General features: G+C 38.8%; 1 protein-coding gene across 4 annotated transcripts in view; it reads left to right on the top strand.

The window, feature by feature from the left end:
* Positions 1 to 11,435: 11,435 nt before the first annotated feature.
* The window catches only part of TLL1 (tolloid like 1), a 192,197-nt gene continuing 177,959 nt past the window's right edge, over positions 11,436 to 25,673 (top strand). Inside the window, exon 1 of one of the 4 annotated variants that reach the window (XM_014851443.3) lies at positions 11,436 to 12,112. In XM_014851443.3, the coding sequence (XP_014706929.2) occupies positions 11,944 to 12,112 (169 nt within the window). In that variant the 5' untranslated portion in view covers positions 11,436 to 11,943. Of the gene's footprint in view, positions 12,113 to 12,948; positions 13,277 to 25,673 lie in introns of those variants that run through there. The other 3 variants (XM_044767001.2, XM_070505031.1, XM_070505030.1) reach the window with 3 other exon arrangements.

The following is a 25,673-nucleotide window of genomic DNA, read 5'->3' on the forward strand; positions in this document are numbered from 1 at the left end:
TCAAAAAAGTTTGAGATGCAATTAAATTAAATACATTTATTTACGCTGGGAGGGTATATGTATACATTATAAAATAACAAATATAAAATATGTTATATATAAAATATATCTCCAAAAGATGTTTATTTGATCAAGGCATTTTACCTTTTTATTTCAAGAAGAATTTTTGATTGAACTCATGTCTCTTGGAACATCCTTAAATGTTATAGCACTAAAGAGATATGGAGGGTTCCAGGGGTTTTTTGGATTTTTTTGCTGAGGAAGATTAGCCCTGAGGTAACATTTGTTGCCAATATTCCTCTGTTTTATAGGTGGGTCACTACCACAACATGGCCACTGATGAGTGGTTTAGCTCTACAAGTGAACCTGGGCCACCAGAACAGAGTGCATTGAACTTAACCACAAGGCTACGGGGCCAACCCTTCTAATTTTTTTAAGTGACCATAAATTTTATAATTCCCATAGCAACCATAACTTCGAAACATTAAATAACCATATATAAATGTTTAAGTGTAAAACCCATTTTAACTGTGTATTATTTATACCAAATGCCCTGATGTAAACAATGCATTAATATGTTTGCTGTTATTAACAACAGAAAGATTCAAATACAGAAAGTTATAATATACGAAATTTGGGAAGCAATATGAGATTATTACCCAAGGTAAGATCTAAAGGGAGAATATTTTCCATCTTTGAATTACAGATTAAGTAAAGGCTAAAATAAGGCCCAGGAAGATGAACAGAATTCAGCGAGCGTGAAAGGAAGCAGGAAGGTGCTTGCTTATTCCTAATTCCTTCTCCCTCATAGTCCCTATTTGGGTCCAACGCCCCTATAAAAATTCTTCCCTCATTTCCTAAAGTGAAAGTGATAAGTTTTCATCAAACACCTGTAATTTTCAATTGTTCATCATGTAAAGTATTTATCGTATTCTATCACGTTATACCCGTCTCCACTCTATTGGATTGTACCTTTAGTCAGGGTGGTGACGAGCTGTCATTCATCTTTCTGTGCCTTTATTATGCTGTTAGTAATATATATTGACCTCAAACAACGAGGTGTCTTTATCAAAGTTATAGTTATTATAGCTAAACCTTTCAGAATGAGCAGCATGCCGGGTGCTATGCTATGTGCTTTCAGAGTTAAGGCCATGGTGTTCTCATTCATACCTTATGTACTTATTTGTGTATTTATGTTTTGCATTGAAATGCACTTAATTGTTTAATTTCCTAATTTCAGGGAATAATACTATGCTTTATAGGATTAATCAAAATATAGTATAACTGTATCATTCTAAAATTTAAGCATATAACTTGCAAAAATGGTTGCTGCAAAACAAATGTCAAGTAACTGTCCACTTTTATTTATTTGTAATATATAGAAGAGGCACATTACTTTCTTTCCTCCCTTGTTACTCATCTTATGTTGTTGTTGGACTCGTCACTGTTTCTCCTTTCATTCGTATGCATTTTTATTTTCTTTAGTGTTGTAACTGAAGGTACCCTAATGACTGTAATGAAATTTCCATAAAATTTCAGGAAAATTTTCTAAAGGTCCATACTTTTTACTATTTTCTCCCTCTCAAACCTGACTCAATGCTGTGAGGTGAACAAAAGAAAAAGTATCCTATGGTCCTTGCTGAGGTTTTTTTCTTTCTCTGCATTTCCTATAGGGACTCAGACTGGGCGAGGAAATTTATGTTGGCTAACAGCTCCTGGTTCTCACTAGAGGTCGCAGGATGTCAAAAAACTGACCAGCCAACAAGGACACAGTTGCCGACGGCAGTCTGTATAAAGCATCCTCTTTGTACACTCCGAGTCGACTAGAACACCATAGTCAAAAACACATGAAGACCAATTAGTGCCCGACCTCTGCACTCTTTCTGTCTTGGAGACTAAGAGCTTCCATGCTATGTGACCTTTGAAGGCCTAGTAGAAAAACCGCATCTGAAGGATTGGTATACCATTTGCCAGACCAAGCGCTTCAATATACTTAAGGGTGTCTGATGACTTAGATTATTATTGTATTTTCTCTAATTTATGAAGTGTTAGAGATATTTAATTAGTATCACAACCAATGCTGTAAATTCAACACTTACCAAATCAATATTTCTTTAAGTTTGAATCATATTGCCAGAAAAGGAGGTAATATGTCCTGTCCTTTATTTAATACATTTTAGTAGATTCTACCTGCAAATGTTCCTTTGGTAATCTTAATTTTCAACTTTCCTTATATACAGTACTTTCAATACTCAAACTCTAATGTGGAACTCATACTTTTGATGTTTTCCCCATCACATTAACTAGGACATTAATAAAACAAAATATGCTTAAAATATATACAAAAATCTCTTACAACTGTACAAAAGTTCCAGTTATAAATCCTCAGGAGAGCTTTTAAATGGAGAAATCTTTCTGAAAATTTACCCTGAATTGTGACACATTTAAAGGAATAATTTTATGGAAAAATATATGATAATTGGGGAAAAACAGATTTCATCTTTGACAGAACGTCAGAAGCCACAGGAAATCCTACGGATCAAAAAAAAATTGTCATCACTTTAGCCTCAAGTACTTGACATTTGAACGAAGAAACAACTAATTTTGCAATGAAATAAGTTCTGTGGAGCTAAATTAAAATTTATCATCACATTGTTCATTTTGATGTTTATTATTTTGGGAAATTATTTATTAAAAATAATTCAGATGCTGAAGTCAAAACAGTAAATATCGATTTAGTTAGGAGCAAGTTAATTTTTAGGGGTAAGGAAGAGCCCAAGTCAGTAACTGGTCTACTCTGATATTACGGTTTTTGTAGAGTTAATGTCATTAACTTGCACATACTCTATTTTATGACGAGCATCTTCTTTCCTGATAATTTTATTTATCCTTTGAGAGCATGCCCTGTGAACTGAGGTATTTATATTCTAGGTTATTAGAATAAAAATGGCTAATAAAAGGTTCCACTACATATTGAATTAATTGTTCTACTAATTACTTTCCTGTTTTACTATTAATTAAAAGCAAACAGCTTCAGGTTCTCTGTATGTGGTCTGATGATTTCAAGAGAGTAAGCCATAAACTTTGCACTGGTTTTAAAGCCAAACACAGGGCAATTTCCATTTCTCATAGCAATTGTTGTTATAGAGCAAGAAACAAAGGAGAACCAGCTCATTTTTACAGGTTGTTTAGAAATGTTTCAATTTTTTGTTATTCCTTTTTGAAATTGTTACAGTGTTTTATTTTAAAAGGGAGCTGTACTTAGAAACTGTTCTAGCAATGGGATTAAATGACTTTTTATGTTGATGTTGGAACCCATATGAATGAGCCGACCTTTTTTAAATCCTTGTAAAGAACAGCGAGAGAGAGAAAAAATGATAGCAACCCTTTCCATCTCTGTTACAACTAGAACGCTTAATGGTGAAGAGTGAGATACTAAGCACAGCCTTCCAAATGAACTGTGACCTCAACTCACAGATGGTGGTGTTTTTAGAGGAGTGGTAATAATTTGGAAAGCACTGGGTGTAATGTTCTATCGAATACATGCTAACTAAAGTAGAAAAACGGAGGAAATTCTCCAGAAATGTCAGCACTTGCCCGCCAGCAAAAAATTAAAACACCACACCCCTTCTCATCTGAAATAGCTAGATAATTGAGGATGAGGGGTGATTTCAAAACCTGTCTGAGTAATTAGCTTTTGATCACCCAGCTCTCCTGTGTACCCTGGCAAAAGCAATGTGGAGAGTCCACCGCTCTACTGACCTGTGAGAGACAATCGGAATCCACTGTTCAGACGGTTGACATCCTGACCCAACTGTGCTCTGCTCTGTTGACAAGATCATTTTGGTGGGGTGGGGTTGTCAGACATAGAATAAATCTGAATGAAAGCTTTCTCCAGGGGATGAGGAAGAGGAAAAACATGAAGGAAATTGTTCTGTCTGAGTTGTAGCCACTTCAACATCTCAGAGTTTTAGAGTTAGTGCTGCTAGCCTCGAACGAACCATGTTCACCTATTTTAGGGACCATTAGTTAATGTTGCTAGAGTGCTTTGAAGATGAAAAGCAATAAATATATAAATAAGCCCACCTTAGATGCTTCCTATTGATTGGAAGTTGGTTTTATAGTGCAAAACCGTTGCTTTAGTGGTTGGAAAAGCGACCCAAAGTGAGTTATAATGCCTGAAGATAAAGGCCAAGGTCATTAATTATTGCCACCTGAAAGCCTAGTGCAGCTTACAAAATAAATTTGGCTTGGCCCTGGAACCAGACCCAGAGCATAATGGAGAGTTTAGAAATAGTCACAGAAAAACTAGTGTTCAACTGCAGCTGCATATTATGAATAGAGTTAAATAAGTTATAAAATAACTTAGTGATTTTTACAATGCATCATAAAAACTGAAGTCGCACAAGTTTTAAATATATTCCAACCAATTACCGAGCAACTTAGTCAAGAAGTTAGTAGACAATGTCAGCTTTTTCAATTTAACTCATTTCACCACGTTGTGTTTTTATTTACTGATTACTAAAAGATGTTGGCTTTGATAAATCCAGGCTGTCAGAAATTTATTTTGAGAAGGTAAATTAATAAAGTTAGCTATGAGGCATTACTACCATCTGGACATTTAGTTATTTACGGGTAGAGAATGGAAAGGAGAGATGAAATCCTGAAGTAAATGAGTCCTGTTATGAATAAAAGCATTCTCCTTTTTCAGTCTCCCTTCATATTTTCTTCTTATCTGGGGAGGAGAAATCTTGTTTTTCCCAGTCATTTTACAAATACTTATTACAAATTTCCTTTCAGAGTCTTTGATTTGATTGTTGGTGTTCTCATAAATATTTGTATTTGTGGGCAGAGAGGGGAGGACTTCATAGCCACTGAGCTCCCGTCAAATGCTAGGCTCCATGCTAAGTGATTTATACACCTGATGTATTTGCATTGCAAAATAATCATATGAGGTAAGCATTTAATTTTAGAGGTGAGAAAAATCAAACTAAGTGCCCAAAGACATATAACAAGTAGAATAACAAGGATTCAAAGACATTTTCTGATCCCAAATTCTATTTTTATATGAAATACATAAATTTTTGAAATTAATTTCCACTTTTATTCTAGCATTAAATGTTTCCAGTGATGGAATATAAGAATATTACTTAGATTGTTGAAAGGGATTCAATTCCATCTTTTCCAGTAAAAAAAGTTATTTTGCACTAGTATGTGAGAAGTACTTTCTAGGATTCATCCATGGAAAAGATGTGGCCTCTATCATGGAAAAAATGTGCATGGGAAAGATGTGGCCTCCGTGAGATCAATGACTTGAATGTGAGACAGAGTAGAGGCACTTCTGCCTAGAATATAATCCGGAAACTCAGGAAAGAAACATTTCAAAGTGAGGCTTGACCAGATTCTCGACTGAAGAGTGGGCTTTAGCGGGGGCTAGAGGCTCTTGGCCGTCGTCAGACATGAAGTTCTCCACTGCCCAGTGCTTGTCAGCAAGCTTAGCAGAACTGCAGACTCCCAAAGAGAGGCCAGCTGAAGGAGCCAGTGGAGGGTCAAAGATTATAAAGTGACAGTATACGTTCACGAATGACTCATTCATTCCAACTCTTACTCCCTGTCTTTGAAATAGCATAAGGTTAGAAAAATGTTGGCAAGTGATTGACCGGATAATGGGCCATATGGAGTTACGGCATTTCTTTCTCACAAGAAGTGCTACTTCCTTATTTAATTTTTTAAAATCAAGTTATTCTCATTGCATTGGAAGTTTATAGTATGCTTTATCAAAGGCTTTAGTGTCTAGTTTCTAGTGTTCATGAAGTAAATAGAACGAAATGATGTACAAATTTCATTTCATAAGGAAATTGCATAGGAAAAACTGGAAGACCTACCTTATGCTCATAATATGAAAATGTGAACACAGCATCAAATTAGCTAAATTAAGGGGGCAGAAAATGTCCAGATGAGAGGCATTCTAAATTTCAGTCACAGACATATATTATCAGGGAATTTATAAGCAATACCAGTAACATCACCTAAATCTTTACAGTTATGCGTGGCGTAATGACTTTTCGGTTCACAACGGACTGCATATACGACGGTGGCCCCATAAGACTAGCACCATATAGGCTAAGTGTGTCGTAGGCTGTACCATCTAGGTTTGTGTAAGTATACTCTATGATGTTCGCACAATGAGGAAATTGCCTAAGGATGCGTTTCTCAGAACATATCCCTGTCATTAAGTGACACATGACTGTATTTCAATTCGATAGGTTTTATATTAGTAGAATTTTTCAAATAAAACTGTCTTAGCTTTATTTAATTTTTAACCAGGTGTGTGTGTGTGTGTATATGCTGAATTTCTTGTCTGACAGTGAGAAAGCTCACAATGTACAGGGTTTTCCCATAGATCACAAGGAAAATGCCAATTAATAACAATAACCACCTTTTTAATGTGCTTACACCTGGGGGTTGGAAATATTTTGACTTTTTTAGAATTTACTCAAGATGATAATAGCAAACAGATATCAAAAGTTCACAATATACTAGGAACTGTAAACAAATCATATATGTTAACTAACTTAATCCTTATAACAGCTCTATGAAATATTATCACCCCTAAGATTATCCCTATTTTATGGATGAATAAAATGAGGACACATGAAATTATAAAAGTGGTTCCAAAATTACCAAGCTAGTAAGTAGACAGCTGGAATTTGGATTGAGGGAGTATTTCCAAGCTCCATACTCTTATGTTTCCATAGCTAGGCGTTCAGGGGACAACAGTGAACACTCAGTACAGGTGCAGAGGTTACACAATTGAATACTATTGGTAGACTCAAACCTATGAGTTCCACCAGGTGGGAAATGAGACGATCCCCCTCTTACTCCATTCCTTTCCCTCTATTTCCCTTTGGCAAAGCTGATGCCTGAAGGAGATGCCTGAATGAAGAAGACAATCATTTCCAGATGCTGTTAGGCAATAATATGCGGTTTCTGAACAAACAAGTCAGTGGCTCTTCCTGAGGTTTATACAGCAAATGATGCTTAAACAAGTGAATAGACCAAAAGTGCTAACAGTAAATACATGCAGCTTCTATGTCCAAATATAGCCTTTCTGCATTGTGCTACTGGAAATGAGCATGGGTGGTAAGCAGGTAAGAGAAGGGAGATGTGGTACAGGTGTGATGGAAGGGGGAAAAGGTTGTTGTCCACAGACAGCGTGGGGTAAGAGGACATGGGAACTGAATTAGATCAACGTTACCAATCACCAGTTAACCGTCACATGCTGCCTTTATTATTGACTTAATATCATAAATCAACTAACTTGTTTTTTAATCTAAGCATCATTATAAGAAATATATATGCAATTGCAAATTTGTTAATAACTACTTTTTCTAATACACACACATACATGTCACTATTAATATCTTTTAAAAGTTTATCACTATAGTACCTAAAATGATCTCATGTAGCAGCAGTGGGTTAAGTATCATACTTTGGGACACTGAACTAGAATTTGCAGATCCTATACAGAACTGCTCAGGGCTGAGAGAGAACCTAAAGGAAAGATGGTAAAATAAAGTAATATGTATGCTGTAGAGGGTCACATCAGAATGGGGTGAAAGGGACAGTTAAAGGGTCTGGAGTAGCTAAAAGCCATAAAAAGCAAAGGGGTCTCTGTTCCCCCCAGCCTGGGTATGCTAGAGATGAGGCTAGTACAGCAACCTAGTACCAAGGAATGACCAGAGACTCCCAGGTGAGTAGCCCATAGTCAGACCAGAATCCATCCAGAAGGAAGGCTCTTGTCTTTTTTCTGTTTCCTGGAGAAGTGTGCGTCTTTTTTGTAACAAACAAACAAACAAACCCCTTAACACTTTTCTTGTGAAGCAAATATGACCTCTGTTTGCTTCTTCATCCTGTCTCTGACACTGTATTTGACACTAAGGAAAGAGCAATAAGCACAGATTTTGACTGAACGCAGTGTCATCCTAATTATGAAGAGTTGGGAACATCCTGCAGTGGTGATATGTGAAATAAAGTGATATTAAAAAATTGTAGAATGTAAGATTTTAAAAAAAGAGAAGAAAAGGAAATCAAAGGCCACTGAGGCCTAGAGAATCATCTCTTTATTTGAAAATATTTGACTGAGATAATTAATTCAGAAGAACAGTAGCATTAATGCAACACAGTTTTTACAAAGCCTGGAAGTAATAGGTGGAACCATAGGAAATTGCCAAAATTTGCTGTTTTTGACCTACAGATGAGACAATTTCACAGGACTCAATCTATATACACACTATTTGGTTAACAGGTTAACAGTGTTTGCTTCAGAGGAGGGGAGTGAGACCAAGGGCAAAAGGGAAACACATTTGAATCCATACACCTCTGAATTATTATTATTATTTTTTTTACAAAGAACATGAGAGGAATACATTCATGTATTACTTGTTTTCACAACAAAAATCAATTACAACTAACTTTTCACAAATGGACTGAATTAGAAAATAGAAATTTCCTTTTTTTTTTTTGAGGAAGAGTAGCCCTGAGCTAACTGCTGACAGTCCTCCTCTTTTTGCTGAGGAAGACTGGCCCTGAGTTAACATCCATGCCGGTCTTCCTCTACTTTATATGTGGGACCCATATCACAGCATGGCTTGCCAAGCAGTGCCATGTCTGCACCTGGGATCTGAACCGGTGAACCCAGGGCTGCCAAAGTGGAACGTGCGCACTTAACTGCTGCACCACTGGGCCTGCCCCCAAAACAGACATTTCTAATTGACATTATCTCAAGGCAAGTTTATTGTAATTACTGTGATAGTAAGCAGGATATACCAATAGACGTAGAGTGTACCTCTTGCTTCGGCTATCTTGGGTGGCTTTATTCCCTAGGATTGCTGGATGCTGGTGGGATCCTGCTGCAGGTGCCAATGGCAGTCAGTGGCAGTCGCCAGCTAGAAGGCAAGGTTACTTCAGCACATGTCTTACTTCCTTTAGGAGTCAATCTCTTCTTTTTATCTTCCTGAGGAGACTGGATTCACATACTGCACGTGTGTGTGGCTACATTCTAACAGAATACTCAACTCCCTTCTCACGTGCATATTCTTGATTTTTACGATTTTTTGCAAATTCATGTTTTTGTTCTTGGACAGACCAAAATCTATTTTTAGTTTGCAATCATAGCAACTATAGAAATAAAGTTTATTGATAGGTATTTTATTATCATAAACAGAGTTAGATTTAATAAATATTTTAACATAATATTTAAAAATAAAACGGGTTGAGGCCTGGCATATTGTGATATCAATAAATATTCTCTGCAAGTATTTTAGCTATAAAGAAACATTTCTATATTTTAATTTGAAGTTATATTATGTCAATCATTCTAACTCTGAATTACAAATTTATAAAACTGTAAAACTATGCAGTGATAAATTCTGTAAGGAAAACATAATAGGTGTCACTATATAAGGAGACAGATGTCCCTATATGGTACTATTTTTTTCAGGACAAATGAATGAAACATACTTGTCCCTGCAAAGTAAGTGATATTTAGGCAAACTCCAAGCACAAACTCTTGCAAACTTACATATGATAAAAAAATTCTAAGGAGATGCTTGCAATCATTTCTGCTAACAACGACATTTTAAAAGTCTTGGGGTAGAGAGTGGGGAAACTGTCAGCAGCTCAAGAGCAAGGATCCTCTAAAGGAAAATCGTATTTTCTGGGCTTTTAGATGGGCTAAGCAGAATGCATTCTTGTTTAGCCCTGCACTAGAGTAACACCATTATTAATTATGCAAACATTTTTTTTGGATGGGTAAAAGAATTTGAGAATGACTCAGCAAGAGATTTCAAAACCGAATACTCCACCTGCTTATTGAACGTGTTCTTTTCAAATCTGCTCTCTGTTCTGTGACCTGGGGCGAAAAGTTTGAGATCTGCTCGAGCGGGGAGGCCCCATCACTGTAGCGGCCTCTGAAAAAACCTCAGTTTTGCCAGGAACATGGAATCAGTCAGTTCTATTTAGTCCTCCCATGCTTTTACTGTTAGGTTAAGTTGGAAATAGTTGATACTTCTGCAAGATTAGCCTCTAATTTTTCTTTAACAAACATGGAACCTGGTCAAATCCCCAAACGGAAGACTGGATCTACCTGTCAAAGGCGTGTGTGTGGTTACCTTCATATTTCTCTCTAGATGAGACTGTATGTTGATGGCAAATTGCAAAAGGGGGGGAATTTAAACGTTAAATGAGATGTAAAGGCAACAGAAAATTTTTTACAAGTCCCCGCTAAAGTGACAGTTCAAGATTTAGTCGGAAAAAGGAAGGCTTCCAGTCACCAGTCCCTTGGAAATCTGGGGGAGAAATCCTCTCACCTATTTTGGAAACTACTTGCAGATGTGGGGAAACCTCTGAATTGCTCACAACAGGGGTTTTGCAGAGATTTCCTCTGATTTTTTTTTTTTCCTTCCCAATTTCCCACAACCTGTGTTTGTCTTGCGTCTGCTAGACCGACATGTGGTTTACCTCGCTGATCCTGCTGCCAGGTTTTACACACTCCCCTCCGAAGTCAAACAACTGACGCCGAAGGATACTGAGCAACTCTGGGCATGGGCGCCAGAACTGTCACAGAAAATTTGCTTCCCGAGTATTCTTTCCAACTTCCCTTCCTGCGCCCACGTGAGCCATAGCGCCAGCCCATCAGCAAGGTCTTAGCGTTTCCTGCTGCGGCAATCTGTAACTTGATTTCGGATTTTTCTTTTTTAATTGCAGTTCTGAGGATCTTAGTTCTTACCAAAACTTTGTCGGTTGGGGGACTTTGAAAGCAGTCTATTTCCTTACCTAAGTCGCGGAGGCTCAGACACTTTTCCTCCATTCCTGGGCTGCACTAAGGTTAAACAGCAGCAAAGGAAAGAAACACACATTCGCTGTTTATTTGGGGGGAGGGGAAGTAGAGATTTGCTGCTAAGTTATCACGATCCCTCGCGCCACCCCCGGTCTGGCACTCTTTACTGACACGTACATCATCTATTAATTTCTGTTCGCGGACGCAGATACATAATATATCCATTTTTATCTTTAGTAAAATATAAATGGAATTGTCAGCGCGCTCGTGTCTGTTTGTTTGTATAAGGCTATCAAAAGAAGTCAGAGAGGAGGCTGTGGCCCGGATCCTGACCCTGATTGTATGAATAAGTAAGCAGGATGCAAGTGATTGGGTTAGATGCTGCGAAGATTTTTTTTTTTCCAAGTTAGGAAGAGGGTAAAAAGACAGCCTGGGGGGAAAAAGGCGAACAGTGCATCCCCACATCCTCACACTTTTGCTCTCCTGGCTTTGCTGGCTTCTGCAGGCTTTTAAGGTCTCGCGGCGTAGACATGCCTGCCCCCCACCCCCTTCCTCGGTCTCCCCTTTCAGTTCAGATGTGCTGATGTGCAGACCGGATTCATCTTCCCGGAGCGGCGGCGGCGGGCGCAGGCGGCGGCGGTTCGTGCTCCACCGCCGGGTCCTGGCAGCGACGGGGGCGCGGCGCGGGAGCCGGAGCTCCGGTGGCAGCTGAGCCCGCGGGGCGCCGCTCGCCGAGCCGCGGCCGCGGGAAGTTCGGCCGCCAGAAGGACGACCTGGCAGGCTGCGAGCGCCCGCTCCGCGAGAGGCGAGTTTGCCCGCGGCTGCCCCTCCCCGCCTCCGGGAGCCGAGCTCCTTACCTGCCCTCCGCCCACCCGCGGGCCCCTAGCCAACTTCTCCCTGCAACTGGGGGTAACAGGCAGTTCTTGCCCTCTCTACTGTCCCGACGGCACCCGTATGTCTCTGGACACCTGAACACCCCGGTCCCGCCGAGGAGCCTCCCGGTAGGGAGAGGAGCACCGGTCCCCCTCGCCCCGCACATCAACGCGGACCGCGGACGCCTCACCTCCGGGTCCCGTCCCCTCCTTTTCCTCTAGGGGAGGAGGATGGGGCTGGAAACGCTTTCCCCGAGGATGCTCGTGTGGCTGGTGGCCTCGGGGATTGTTTTCTACGGGGAGCTGTGGGTCTGCGCCGGCTTCGATTATGATTACACTTTTGATGGGAACGAAGAGGATAGAGCGGAGACGATAGATTACAAGGACCCGTGTAAAGCCGGTAAGTGCCTCTCCAGGTCGGGACGGTGGCGCGCCGGGGACCGCGGCGCTGGATTTCCGATGAGTGGCGGTGGGAGCTCACCTGTTTCCTTCCTTCCCTCGCCGGCCCCTCGGCCGCCCCTCCTTCTCTTCCCCTCCTTTCCCTCTCCTCCCCACCCCCAAGTGGCAGCCGCCGCGGCCCGAGTTGACTGGAGTTCTGTGCTAGTGGGATCGGATGCCAAGCTCCCGTCTCCCAGTTTGGGAAAAACGTCGTAGAGTGCTGATTCCTCTCCCATCCCCCAGCAAAACGAAACAAGCCGTAAACACAGCTGGCTGCTGTAGGTTTTAAATCCCAACACTCAGTGGGCTTTCTGCATCTAGAGGGGACAACATCTCCTCTTTGTTCCAGGGCGCGGTTCCCCAGAGCTCGCCTGAGACCGAGTGGGCAGAGTTCCCCAAAAGGTGGGTGGGGATGGAATTGCTACCTCGGGACACCTTTGCTTCCTCTTTTGCCTGGGGTTTCAAGTTTGGGTTCCAGGCAAGGAGGGGACTGTGACGACCTTGGAAGCTCTCACGCTAGCTAGAATTCAAACGCAGTTGCCCATTTAAAATAAACCTTAGAGAAAAAATTTCAGGTTGCTACCCCATTCAAACTTGTGTCTTCCCTCCTGCGTACACCCCCGGGAACTGCAGTGGGACCGGCCCTGCCTGGAGCTCAGCTTCTCCTCCCCAGGTCCCGGATCGCCCTGGGACCCGCCCCTCCCCTCGGCGCGTCCGGTGCCTCTGCGGGTCTCTCCTCCCTCGCGGGGCGGCGCTTCCCTCCCGCCGCCTGAGGTCGGAGCCGCACGCGCCGCGGCCGGCGACCACGTGAGCGCAGCGCCCCAAGGCGCCAGCGCGCGCTCCGGCTCCGGCGGGGCTCCGGGAGCTCCTGGTTCATGCTCTGCTGATTTGAGATTGAGGTGACCCGAATTCAGTGTGGACTCTCGACTAACTTCGGAAGGAAGGTTACAGGGGTTGTTGGGCCGACTTTGTAGAGTTGTTTGTAAGCTGAAGGCATGTTCTGTCCCATCTCAAGAAGTTGGGCTTTGGCGGAGCAAAGAGGAAGGGAATGGGCAGAATACCAAAAGTACCCATGCCTCTCCAGTTGGTCGGTCTGTCACTGCGACTGCTTCCCGTCCAAAGCTAGGTAAATCTTATTCAGCCTCTTCTGGGCTTGAAGGAAGGAGAGGTGTATACAAATGAAGGAAGATGCTGGAAATCCCCTTTTTAAATTTGTACCTTTGATGGCACGTTGTTCTGACAAGGAGGGCACGTGAGTTGTGCTGGCGTTACCAGATCCTTCTTGGTGCACCTTACTGCAGTTACTTATTCAAAACCCAGTAGCTTAGCAGAAACTGGTCAGTCTGGAACTCGGAATTCCGACAATTCAATTTTGCTTATATTTCCTCCTGTCACCGTTAACACTCAGTGTGTGAAGGCCACGGTTTCTTGGCCTTTCCTGATGGGGTAGAAGACAAGACGGTGTTCTGCTGTGGTGGGTGTCTAGTGCAGGGCAGCCAGAATTCAGGACTATACAACTCGCTACGCATACTTTCTATTGAGAAATTTGTTTTGAATAATGTTTGGGTGAAAGTTGTGAGCTTTCTTGTTTTACGTAAGGTAGAAATGAACTATTTTCTTCTAAAGATTGTCTAGGAAAACATCTACTCTGATGCTCTGTTGTGTGAAAGACTCAACCAGCTATCAAAATGAGAAAACCAGGGCACGTGTGTACATTGGTCCGATTTCAGGAAAATAAAAGTAGTTTTCTAGACAAATTAAAGGTTTCTGACTTTTAAAAATCATTAACTTAAAATATGAATATTTATAAGAGGCATAAAAAATTAGCTAACATATTTTCAGAAGTTATGTTGTTTCAGGCTTATCTTCTGTTAGAAATTGTCCAGAAGCAGGTTCTGTGAACCTACGTGGGCATGTACTTTTGTTTTTCCTTTAATACTGGTTTATTTTTGAACATAGCTGTTAAAGTTCAAACAACTAAAACAACTTTGAATGGATCATTACTGTAATCTTATTTTCTTCCCTGTCCTTGAGTAAGTAAAGAGTCATGCCTCTATGTGTGTGTGTGCGCAGTGAAAGAGAAGAATGGCCCAAGTTTCTTTGGTTGAGAAGTATGCCCAAAATCTGAGATCACTTTTTAAATTATCAACTCTGCTTTTTTTAATTTAGTGAAATGAAAGGCTTTAACTTACCCTCTTGGCCGAAGAGTGGCAGAATCTTAAGTGCCTCCCTTTTGGCACTGTATAAGACAAATAAAATTTGTAATAACAGGAAAAAAATTAAATAGTACATTGAAATCCCAAACAAGAGTCAAAAAAAGGTCACTAAAATGAGAAACATGAGGACGGCTATGTGAAATACAGCTACGCAAAAGCAGGAGAGGGTGCTCTCCAGACTCTGGGGTTCCTTTGATCTGCCCTTTCCAACGACCACAGGGGAGGGCAGGGCCTTGACATAAAGTGCCCTTTGTGAACTCCTCTTAAAGGAGTCCTAATGATCCTCCAACTCCACAGTGGCTTGATGTCATAATGACTAACATAACTTTATGGTTTCAGAGCACTTTTGAGTACATTATTTCAGCTCAGCACAGCAGCCCAATATGGTAGAATATGTTAATTTTCCCGGTACAGAGATAGGAAAACAGATGCTTGGTGAGGTTCCACACGTTTGTTAAGATTACCCAGAACTTGATTCCAGGTCTCCTGGCTGGAGAGTCTGGCTGCATTAAACCACTACACTGCAGTCTTAGTTGGCCTTTTGGAGGCCTTTCTTGAAATGCAAACAATAGAAATTCGTCCAGATTTACCTGGAGTCTAGACAATAGAAATGCGGTTACTTTGATATCTGACATGAGTGAATGACTAAGAACATAGTTTCATCTTTTCCAAACCCAATTAGAATATAAAGTCCTTGAGGACAGAGGTCATAACTGATTTTTAATGTTTATCACATGGATGGATTACCACTATTAGGTATCTAGTATATTCTCAATATCTATAGATTATTAATATTGATCTTCGTTCCTTATCTACACATTTCTGTTCTAACCAAGAGCAGATGTTACCAAGGAGAAGTATTCTTAATTATAACTTGTTAAACATTGTGCCATCCTTAATATATTTGTGAAACAATATAACTTGTATACTTATCAACTGATTTCAATTTCATGAAACTATAAAACAAAAAGGAAGTTTTGTGTTAATTTAATTGAATTTTGATTTAGAAAAACATTTTTGATATAAGAGAAAGTAGATGCAGAGCTGCATCTAGATTTATATAGCCATATCCATTAGGATGGAATATAGGTAATTAATCACTCTATGTAAATAGATAGACACAGAGATGCAGATAATTCAAAGAAACGTCTGATTATCTTTCTTCCTCTGAGTACGGTCATCTGAATTTGCACTCAGATTTCTCTTACTCTCTCTAGTTCAGAAGGGTCCTGAGGGCCATTGGGCAGCTGATGCTGCAGAAAGTCATTCCCAAACGGAGGCTGAGGTGTCCTATGTCCTTGTTATACTGTACCAATAGGTGTTAATCTGAGTATTAATGTCTGTGAAGAGCCGAGGCAAATTCAGTGTGCCAGTTAATCTCTCACATTTGTCTAGAGATTACCTGGAAAAGCAGAGACCTGATAAATGAACTATGTGTGTATTCACAAATACCCTCCCCCCAACCCCCCCCTCCTCTCCCCCTCTCCTTCCCTCCTTTTCCTCCTCCCTCCCTTTCTTCCTTCGTTTCTCTTTTTGTATTTAAGGGGATATTAGGAAAGCTCAGGCAGTTAAATATATAACATCTAATAAGGGAGATTGAAGAAATTATTATTTTGAATGATGGGTAGAAGATGATAACACTGGTGAGGTAAAGTGTTAGTCCAGAAGGTATCCTTATCCTCTTAGACAAGTGTGAGCACCCTGAAAAAAAGACTTCATCTTCTGAGTAAATGACTCGTTTTCTTGGAAAAAATCCAAGCATGTTAAAGGTTAGTGACTTGCAGGATTAAATTTGCCTTTTGGGTAGCATATGCAAGACTGTTTATGTGGAAATAGGCTTTTGGCATCCTAAAGGATTCTTCTTCCTGCTTTTCTTTTAACCAATGTCCTGGTGCCCTGGTATACTAATTCTTAGGATAATTTTCACTGTTTTTTCAGTAAGACCTTATCATTCTTTTGGTCCTCAATGTTGAATTTTTCAGCTTCATTGACAGCCTCCTAGACATGACATTTTAGAATTTGATGTTCAACACCATGTCTACTTTATGCCATCATGATATTAAATATCCAAACATATATTTCTTGGTCAGCACCTCTCAAGGTTGCCAAACCCTCATGTTAAAAATGCATTTCATAGAGCCGTTTCTCTTAGCCAGTCTCTTCTGTTTTAGTTTTCATTCCTCAGATCTTTTTTTTTTTCTCTTCCTGTCTGTGGTGCCAACTTGGAAGTGGCCAAAATGCAATTTTTGCAAAAGGAATGGATAAGGCATTATATTCTGTATACTTGAATTCTCTTCTTCATTTGCCAATGGTAATTCTTTAGCCCTTGTCGTGGGGGCCCACATCCATTTTTGGCCCACAAATGGCAGTTCCTGTTATTAGATATGAATAAGATAGATTATTTTTTCTTAAACATATTCCCTGAGACTAAGCCAGCTCTAAAACTCTCTTTGGTTTCTTTGTTTGCATATACAAGAGATCCTGAGATCTCTTGAGGTCTTCCCATTTTTTGTCTCTGTCGAAGGTAGTGTCATTTGCAAATTCAAAATCTAGCTGGAATCCTTTCTCTGAGGTTGCTTGTGTAAAAATTCATGGAATTCTTATAGTTTCCATTCTGGTAGGTGCTCTTTGAGCCCTACCTTCTCTGTTTAGGCCTCCTTAGTCCACAGTGAAACAGTTAAAAGTGTTTAAGAGCCTAGTGACAGCTTTTTGAAAAAGTTGATATATAATTCCACAGTTTTTCCTCTTGCTCTCATGATTGCTCACTTTTCTGTAGAAGTCTAATATAGTTCATGCATACTTTCTTTTACAGAAACCATATTGCCTTCCCCCATTGTATATGCATGAATCCTATTTTTGTATATCTTAGCCTTTATAACTTTCCTTAATTTAAAATTTAGACTCAACTTGCCTGTAGTTGCCATCATAGTCTTTGTTATCTTTAAGGATATTAGTCAGATTAATAATTCCTTAGGCCTCTCAAGCACTGAGTTTACTGGAAAGAGGTGAGCCCTTAAATTTTTCTAGAACTCAAATAGGTAGTATTGAGTGTAAGCGATTTACCATCATTTTTTTTCTTTTTAGAATATTATCTGTTGTTTCTAATAGTACCTTAGACCCATCTGCTTAAAATACTTAAAACTGGGACCCTCCTTAAGCTTTTCTAAGAATGCTTAGAAAAGATAGAGGCAAATAATCCATTTAAAATGAGGCCTTGCACATCCTGCTGGGACCATCTGGTGTCTGGGGAGGTGGGGGGAAGGGGGCTGTGCTGTTCCCCTGAACTACAGGAAAGCCCCCTGCAGCATCTTGAGCCCACAGCTAGGCCTGGGCTAGGCCAGGGCTCAGGTGCCTGGCAAGATTCCTGGGGATGTAGGATTTCCTCTACTGGGGGAATTTTGAGGCCTCTTACAAGTTCTTTCATTTTCCAAGATCTGGAATTAATTGTGGATTTATCCTTCCTAAATTAAGGAGGGGAGAGTCCTCTCCTCAACCCTGGATACAGTAGAATGATTTAGCAATATGGTTTTAGTGGTTTATTTCCTTTAGTTATCTATTGAATAATGATACTTGAGGAGGAATATATATATAAAAAAATTTTATAGCCTCAAAGCTATGGAATGAATTAAATAGAATGTATTCTTTCCCAGAAAGGAGGAGGAAGGAATCCCTTGCTTATTTATTTAGTTCTTGCCAGTGTCAGCCCTGAAAATGGGATATTGACTATTAGATTTTGGGACATTGTGGGCTGGCTAATGGAATGCTTGTTTTATCAGCTCCTTACAAAATGTGTGCTAATCCTGTCAAGCCGTTCTAAAGAGCTCAACTATATATTTGTATTAAGAAGTATTGTAAATTAGGTGTTAATGAAATCCAGAAAGTGAACCAAGGAGGTGTTTGTCTTACTCAGCTCTTCTCCTGCAATTTACATGTATAGTTTAAGCTAAAACATTTGTTATTGATCGTATTAGAAAAAATGCAAACTTCCTTGAATGATAATTCTAAAAAGTTGAAGCTATACTTTAAGTAGGTCAAAAGTGCTTCCAAAGTATATTGTTTCTCCCAAACAAAATCTAATTAACGTATTAGTTTGCTACTCAAAGCATTCACTTCAGTGTTTAAAAAGGACATTTCAACAGTTTTTAATACACTACATGATTTTATAAATCGTGGGAGTAAGTATGGAGATGGAGAGGCAACCATATATTTATATCAGCATTTGATGTCTTCTGTGTTGTTGAACTTCCTATTGATGATGTTTAATTTGTGTGGTGGGGGAGGCAGAGGTGGAGGGGTAAGAGAGTGGAATAGTTTCTTCATTCCTTACATTGTTCATCTATGTTAAACTGTCAGCACATGGACTGTGTACCACAGGGGTACCTTGAATGGCCCCTGGCCTGGTTGCTGATATCAGCGTCTTTTGAGCTTCCTTCTTTGGCCATGAGTGGATTTGAAGTGTTTATTAGGATAATCTCAGTTCTTGTACAGCGTTGGGAACCACCTTGGCATCAGTTCTTTGGATCGACTATCCTGAAAGAATGGAGCTCCATTCTCTGCCTTGATCGTTTTGACCACAAATGCCTAGTAGTTGAGGGTTTGTGGTATTTTGTACTCAGGTTATTGTGTTATTAAGTATACCTCATTGCATGAAAGTTGAACCTTTAAAATACCCCAGGGAAGAACGTCATGCATAACTAGAAAACAGCCAAATGGAGAACTTTCAAGAGAGAAAATTCTTGGATCCCACATACCTCACATATCTAGGAAGTGCCTTCATGACTCATGTCAAAATAACATGGTTTGTATTTTTACAGTAAATATTTTAAATGGTCTCCTGTCTTCACCATATCCCCATCAATTAACACTATTGTTTCTTGTTTTGGACACATGAGGAAACTGAGATTCAGAAAGGTTCAGTGGCTGGGCTGTCATCACAGTTGTTAAGTTGTGAGAACTTGAACCGAGGTTCTGTGTTCCAGAGGTCTTTCTTTTTCTAAATCCCCTACACTGATTCTCCAGAATACAAATGTATTAAGAAAGGCAATTGAACTGACTGTATTTGTGCAGTGGGCATCCATCATTGTTATTTTCTTTAGTGAGCGTGCATCCTGTCTTCAACATTCTTGCATTTTATAATCCATATGCAGTATTGTCAGAGGAAGGCCAATAATTTCAATTGCATGGACTTCAGCGCAGACCCTAGTCCCTTTAAAAGATAATTTTATTTTTTTTTTGAGGAAGATTAGCCCTCAGCTAACTGCTGCCAGTCCTCCTCTTTTTTCTGAGGAAGACTGGCCCTGAGCTAACATCTGTGCCCATCTTCCTCTACTTTATATGTGGACGCCTACCACAGCATGGCTTGCCAATTGGTGCCATGTCCGCACCTGCGATCTGAACCCGTGAACCCTGGGGTGCCAAAGCGGAACATGCGAACTTAACTGCTGTGCCACTGGGCCGGCCCCCTAAAAGAGAATTTTCTAAGAGTGGAAAGTTACAAATGAAATGTCCCAATTAGGTATGAGACAAATGAAAATGCTAAATAGTGTAGGGGGACACTGCTGTGTGTTGCTCCAAGTGTATAAATTGTGACAGCAGGCTTTCCATGTTAAGTAAGGCAGGAGTTGAATTGGATTTGAGTAGAATTCAGTCATTAGTGTCCCGTTCTTGGCACAGGCTCTGACATTTTGTGTAGTGCGTGTTAAATTGTTTCACACTTTAGATTTGCTCTCTGAGTATTCATTGAATTCGTGATTATGAGCCCATAAAGAGTGTGAAGAACATCCTTTCAAATGCAGGCGATTCAGGAAAGTGGTTTACAGTGTACATTATGTATGTAAATGATGTGTGAATGCCTTTGAGAAAACAAATATGCTGTGAGAATTACTTAAATAACTTTAGTTTTTTCAATCCCAACTTGTCTATAAGCCTTAAGGTCAAAAGCTTGAAAGCTTTTAGAGATCATAGGGTTAAACTTCTTGAAACTCCGGTCTGGGTTCCTAAGAGTAGTCTCATGCAAAATATATACTATGTGTAATATGTATTATAGTACAGTTTCTTTGAAGAAATCATAGTTTTTAGCGAGTTATGTTTTCTGGGAGGAAGAGTTCCTTCTCCTGCTTGTTCTCTAACAAATGGGTGAGAACAAAATCTGGTAAAACAGGCTTCCCTTTTCTGTCTCCTTCTTTTCTAAACCTAAGAACAAGGGGACGTTTTTCTTATATATATATGTTTTAGTCCCGGGAGAAGAAATAGTATCTATCCAGACCTGGGTGGAGTATAGACTGCAGGTAGTCATCAGGGGAGGAATAATTGAGATTTGCCATCTGGAGTGGGTAACGGAAGTTAATGACCTAAATCAGGGGCCTTGTCTCACTTTATGTTTCTATGGGGAAAGAGATTTGTGAGCAGGTTGCTGGGTGAACTAGTGACCAAGAGTTAAAACACAGAAAGAAGATATTGGTTATAGTGTACACCGCCAGTGTGTCCCAGGATTCAAATTTTTACAATAAGAACAGATCTCTAGTATATGCATTATAGCTCAGTGGTTGAATATGGCTTCAGACACAAAACTGCATGCTTCATAAGTATCCTATAATATATCTTATTTCTATATTGAATGGCACCAGTGGCTTAGTGTTTTAAGATAACTTGCCTTTTGTCACCCAGTGATGGAATCAGAATTTGAATCCAGAACTCTGGATTCCATGTGTTGCCATGACGTTTCTCTCTTCATCTTCTTCTAGTCTTGATTTCTTTTTTTGTATAGGTACATTTTTGCAAATTGGGGTTGGCTTCAAAAATTGTTTTTTTAAGATTTCAGGGAGGCAGAATAGTGCATCTATTAAAACCTTGGTCTTTGCAGTTTGATGGACATAGACCCACCATGTAGTAACTGTGTGTGGTTTTTGGCAAGTTATTTATCCCTGTTACGCATCAGTTTTTTGATCTATAAAATGGAGATAACGTTAATGTCCTCATGGCATTATTACAAGAATTAAATCAATGTAAAGTAAAAATCACTTTGCCTGGAATATAGTAAACACCGTATAATTTTTATTTGCAGTAGCATAAATATATAGGGAGTAGAAGATTTTTTGTTTTTAGTTGCAACTACTTATTTGTGGGAAGATGATCTTTATAAAAACATTTGTGGGATGAACATCTTTTTGTTGCCATATATAAACATGCATTTATGTCTCAAGTCCTCTAAACATTGCAATTGAGAGGTTAAACTCCCAAATAGACCTTTTTTTTGGAAAGATATCAGAGGTAACCAATATAAATATTTTTTGTGTTTTGTTCTCTTGGCTATTTACTCAATTGCCTAATACACTCAAAATGTATTGACAATTTTCAATTCACATTGACTAATGTGTGAATAGAATCTTGGCTATATAGTCTTTCAGTAATTTCTGGTTCAGATTTTATTTGCCATCTGGATTAACTTGAAGAACTTACATACTCACAATCATATGTTTACATGGAGCTAAGCTCAAGCACATGGCTCTAAGCTACAAGTATTCATAAATTTGTCAAACCTTTATTGAACCTTATTGTCAATGAAATGTGGATTTATCCTTGGGGTTACAGAAGTATGAAATATGATACAATGCCTGACCAGGTGTAGTCTTAACTTAACCATTTGTAGGTAGATGATAGTTTATGTATAAATAGTTATTTGAATACTAATCACATAATTATTCAAATAATACTAATTTTTTCTACAAATTTTATATAAATAATACTAATATAATTTTTATACAAATAATACTAATAATTCAAATAATACTAATCACATAATTATGTGCTAAAGTTATTTCAATTTAGCACTTGAACATGGATAATATTATAAATTATGGTAATCGGAAAATATATTCTGTTAAATTTTTCCTGGAATTTTCTTTACTCATGATATATGATGAATAAAGCTTTGTGGAGAGCATACCATCTTTTAAATGAGTACTTTCCAGACTTTGTTATTTGGCAATGGACTTGGATGGGATGTAACCAGTAATTACTTATGAAATTATTTGCAAGTACTCCATAAAAACAATCATGATTTCCATTTATTTTTTCTCAAATAGTTTGATTTAAAATTTCGACTTCTTTTTGTGATGTTTTCCCACATTATCTACTAGAGTACATTTCTGCCCTCCACACTATATCTTTTTCCTTAAATACATTTAAAGGCACATGGTTGACCTTTTCTTTGTTTACAGGTTGGGAGAAGCAAAAACAAATGATAAAACAAATGAAGTGAATGTCTAATCTCTTTACTTGCGCCATTCTACTGTGGTTTTGAAAAGCAAATATAAATTTTGCTTTTTTTAAATAATTCTATGTGGGTAGTGATATGGCAGTTGGAAAACAAACTGGACTAGTAGTCAAGAAATGTAAATTCCATTACTAGCTCTGCCGCAGTATTTGTGTGTAACCTTGGGGACGTCCCTTGATTTTTCTGGGCCTCAGTCTCTGAGGCTTGGAAGTCTCTAAGGCTATTCAAGCACTAAAGCTTTCTGAGTACTGGTGTCTCTGACATTGGAAGCAAGAGCTCCTCTAAGTAGTACCAGGAAATTGCAAGACCAATGGCCTACACTGTCCATTGAGAGGAAAGGGGAAATGTTTACACCTCTCCTATGGTCACTCATGCTAAGACCTCAGATTTCTCATGACTCCAGCCAAAGCATGACATCCACCAGGCTACAGCTTCAATAGACTGTGCAGTTCTGAGACTTAACTTTGCCAAAATTAGCCTTGGAAGCAATTCATGCATAATTTCCTGTCCCTCTTTTTTCACCCCAGTTCATCAGTCAAAAAATTTGCCCAAACAGGAGTAAGGTATGTGGACATCGCCTTTCTTCTTATCAGCACATGTTAGTCTTATATTACCATCAGAAGTGAATGTTGCTCAGTTGGTTGTCTTTTATAGGAGAGAGGATTTTCATGTTGGATGAGCAGAAAATGGCCAGTGAATGGGGAGAGTCCAATTCTTTCAATATTGAGGTCAATACTCATAAGGGAGAGAACGAGAGCTACAGGCAAGGAAACTGCAGGAAAGATTTTCCAGCTTAAGGCATTTTACTACATACGTGGCACATTAAAAGATACATTCTTATGTCAACTAATCACTTATATCTATCCTTGAAAACATTCTTCCGCTTGGCAAAAGTGTATATATATTGTTAATTATTGCCATAAAACTCAACTTCACAAAACTTCAGTTTATCTGAATTTTCTAGTAAGGAGCTACTCTTCTCATCATAAGTTAACTTATTTTATGTATAGTATAGTTTTTTTTTAAATGAGGAGTCTCAAATTCTCAAGCAAATCATTGCCAAAGGAAGTTTTCATTCTTGATGCTTTATAATAATAAAGAAAGAACTCCAATGGAAATTAATGACATGAATCTACGTAATGTAGTTGAATTCGAAGAGTGCTGGATGTTGGATCAGGAGAGGTAGGTGCAAGTCTTGGCATGTCTATGTTTAATTATATGATCTTGGACTGCTTACTTAACATTTCTGAAATTAAATTCTCTCATTTGTGATATAGGGATAGTGTTGCTTAGTCTATAAAACATCTAAGTGTTAAATGCACAAGGTCTTGGTAAACTGTCATGCACTGTACAGAGGTAAATTAATACAAACTATATTTTGCACCTGATATGTTTCAGGAATATGCTTGGAAGATGCAAATAAGATATGTTGCCATCCTGTGAGGATTTCAGTGTCTAACAGAAAAAACAGGAAGAATATGTTTCAATTATCAATATAAATGTGCAGTAAACAAAATACTGTGGTAGCACAGAGGAAAGAATGCATTAATTATGTTTGGGATAGAAGGCTTCTCAGAGAAGGTGTCATTTGAGCTGGATCTTGAAGTCATGTAATTTTTTTTGCTAGAGAAAAGGTGGTGCAAAACTTGAGAGTCAAATAACTAAGATAAAAGCTGAAGCTGTGAAGATTCATGGAATTTTATGAAAGTATAGGAAGTGATAAATAGTCTAATATGGGCAGAGCAGAGGGTTTGTGCTTTGGCAAGAAATGGTTGTGGAAAGTGCAAGGAAAAGGATCTTTAATACCCAGTTAAGGGGTGTGAACTTGATCCTCTTGGCAGTGGGAAGGGGCCTTACTGAAAATTTAAAGTAGATCATTGGCTTGATTACAGCTATATTTTGCAAAGGTCAGTGAGGATGTAAAGGATGGTCTCATGTAGTTGGTGTAGGAAGTAAAGAGCAAGTGGGAGGAAGGAGACTTGTTAGAGTTATAGTAGAGGTAAGTGTTGATGAGTGCTTGCATTTGGACTGTGTCAGTAGTTATAGAGTATAGGGGTTGGATATAAGAGACCAGTCACCAACTGGATGGCTTTGTAGCAGAAAAGGAGTAGTCAAAGATGATGCCTCCATGGCCACATACTTCAGTGACTGGAGAGACAGTGATACAGATAACCAAAGTAAGAAACATAAAATAAAAACAGTTTGTGTTTTGTAAAGAAAATAAAGGTAGTTTTGAGATCCCATGAGTTGCAGATAATTCTCGATGTTTCTTATCACAGATCCTCTCATGTTGTTGTTCTTCTGGAGTGTATTGGTTATATTTGTGTTCTGTATTAACTTTGAATCAAATTTCAAATATAGCTGTTTGGATTTAGATTAGAATTGCATTGATTCTATGGGTTAGTTTAGAGAGAATTATTTTTATGATATTGAATTTTCTAATCCATGAACATGGTATATATCTGCATTTGTTTAGGACTTCTTTGATACTGTTGAATAAATTTTTGACATTTTTATCTGGAAAGTTTTTCTGCATGTTTTGATAGATTTATTCATGTATATATTTTCTATTTTTTGATGACATAAATATACCTTTTTATAAGAATTCTTTTTTAAGCCATTTGTTGCTGTTGTGTAGAAATGGATTTGATTTTTGGAATATTTACTTTCTATTCAGCATCCTTAACGGTTTCTCATTAATTTAAATGATTTATCTGCATATTCTTCACCTCGGCAATCAAATTATCTGCAATAATCATGTAGTTTTGTTTCTTCCTATACAATCCCTATGCTTTTAATTTAATTTAATTTTTGTTGCCTTACTGTGCTGATAATCTTCCAATGTTGTGTACAAGTTATGACTGAGGGCTAGCTTATTCTGGTCCCAGTTTTAAAGAGAATGCTTTCTATTGTTTATCAATTATACTATTTGGTGACTTTTTTTTAAAAAAAAACAACAACAAAACACATACCTTTTACCAGATTAAGGAATTCTGCATTTGCTGAAATGATATAGTTATCCTTGTTACACC

This window comes from Equus asinus, chromosome 3, assembly GCF_041296235.1.
Source record: "Equus asinus isolate D_3611 breed Donkey chromosome 3, EquAss-T2T_v2, whole genome shotgun sequence".
Taxonomy (NCBI): Eukaryota; Metazoa; Chordata; class Mammalia; order Perissodactyla; family Equidae; genus Equus; species Equus asinus.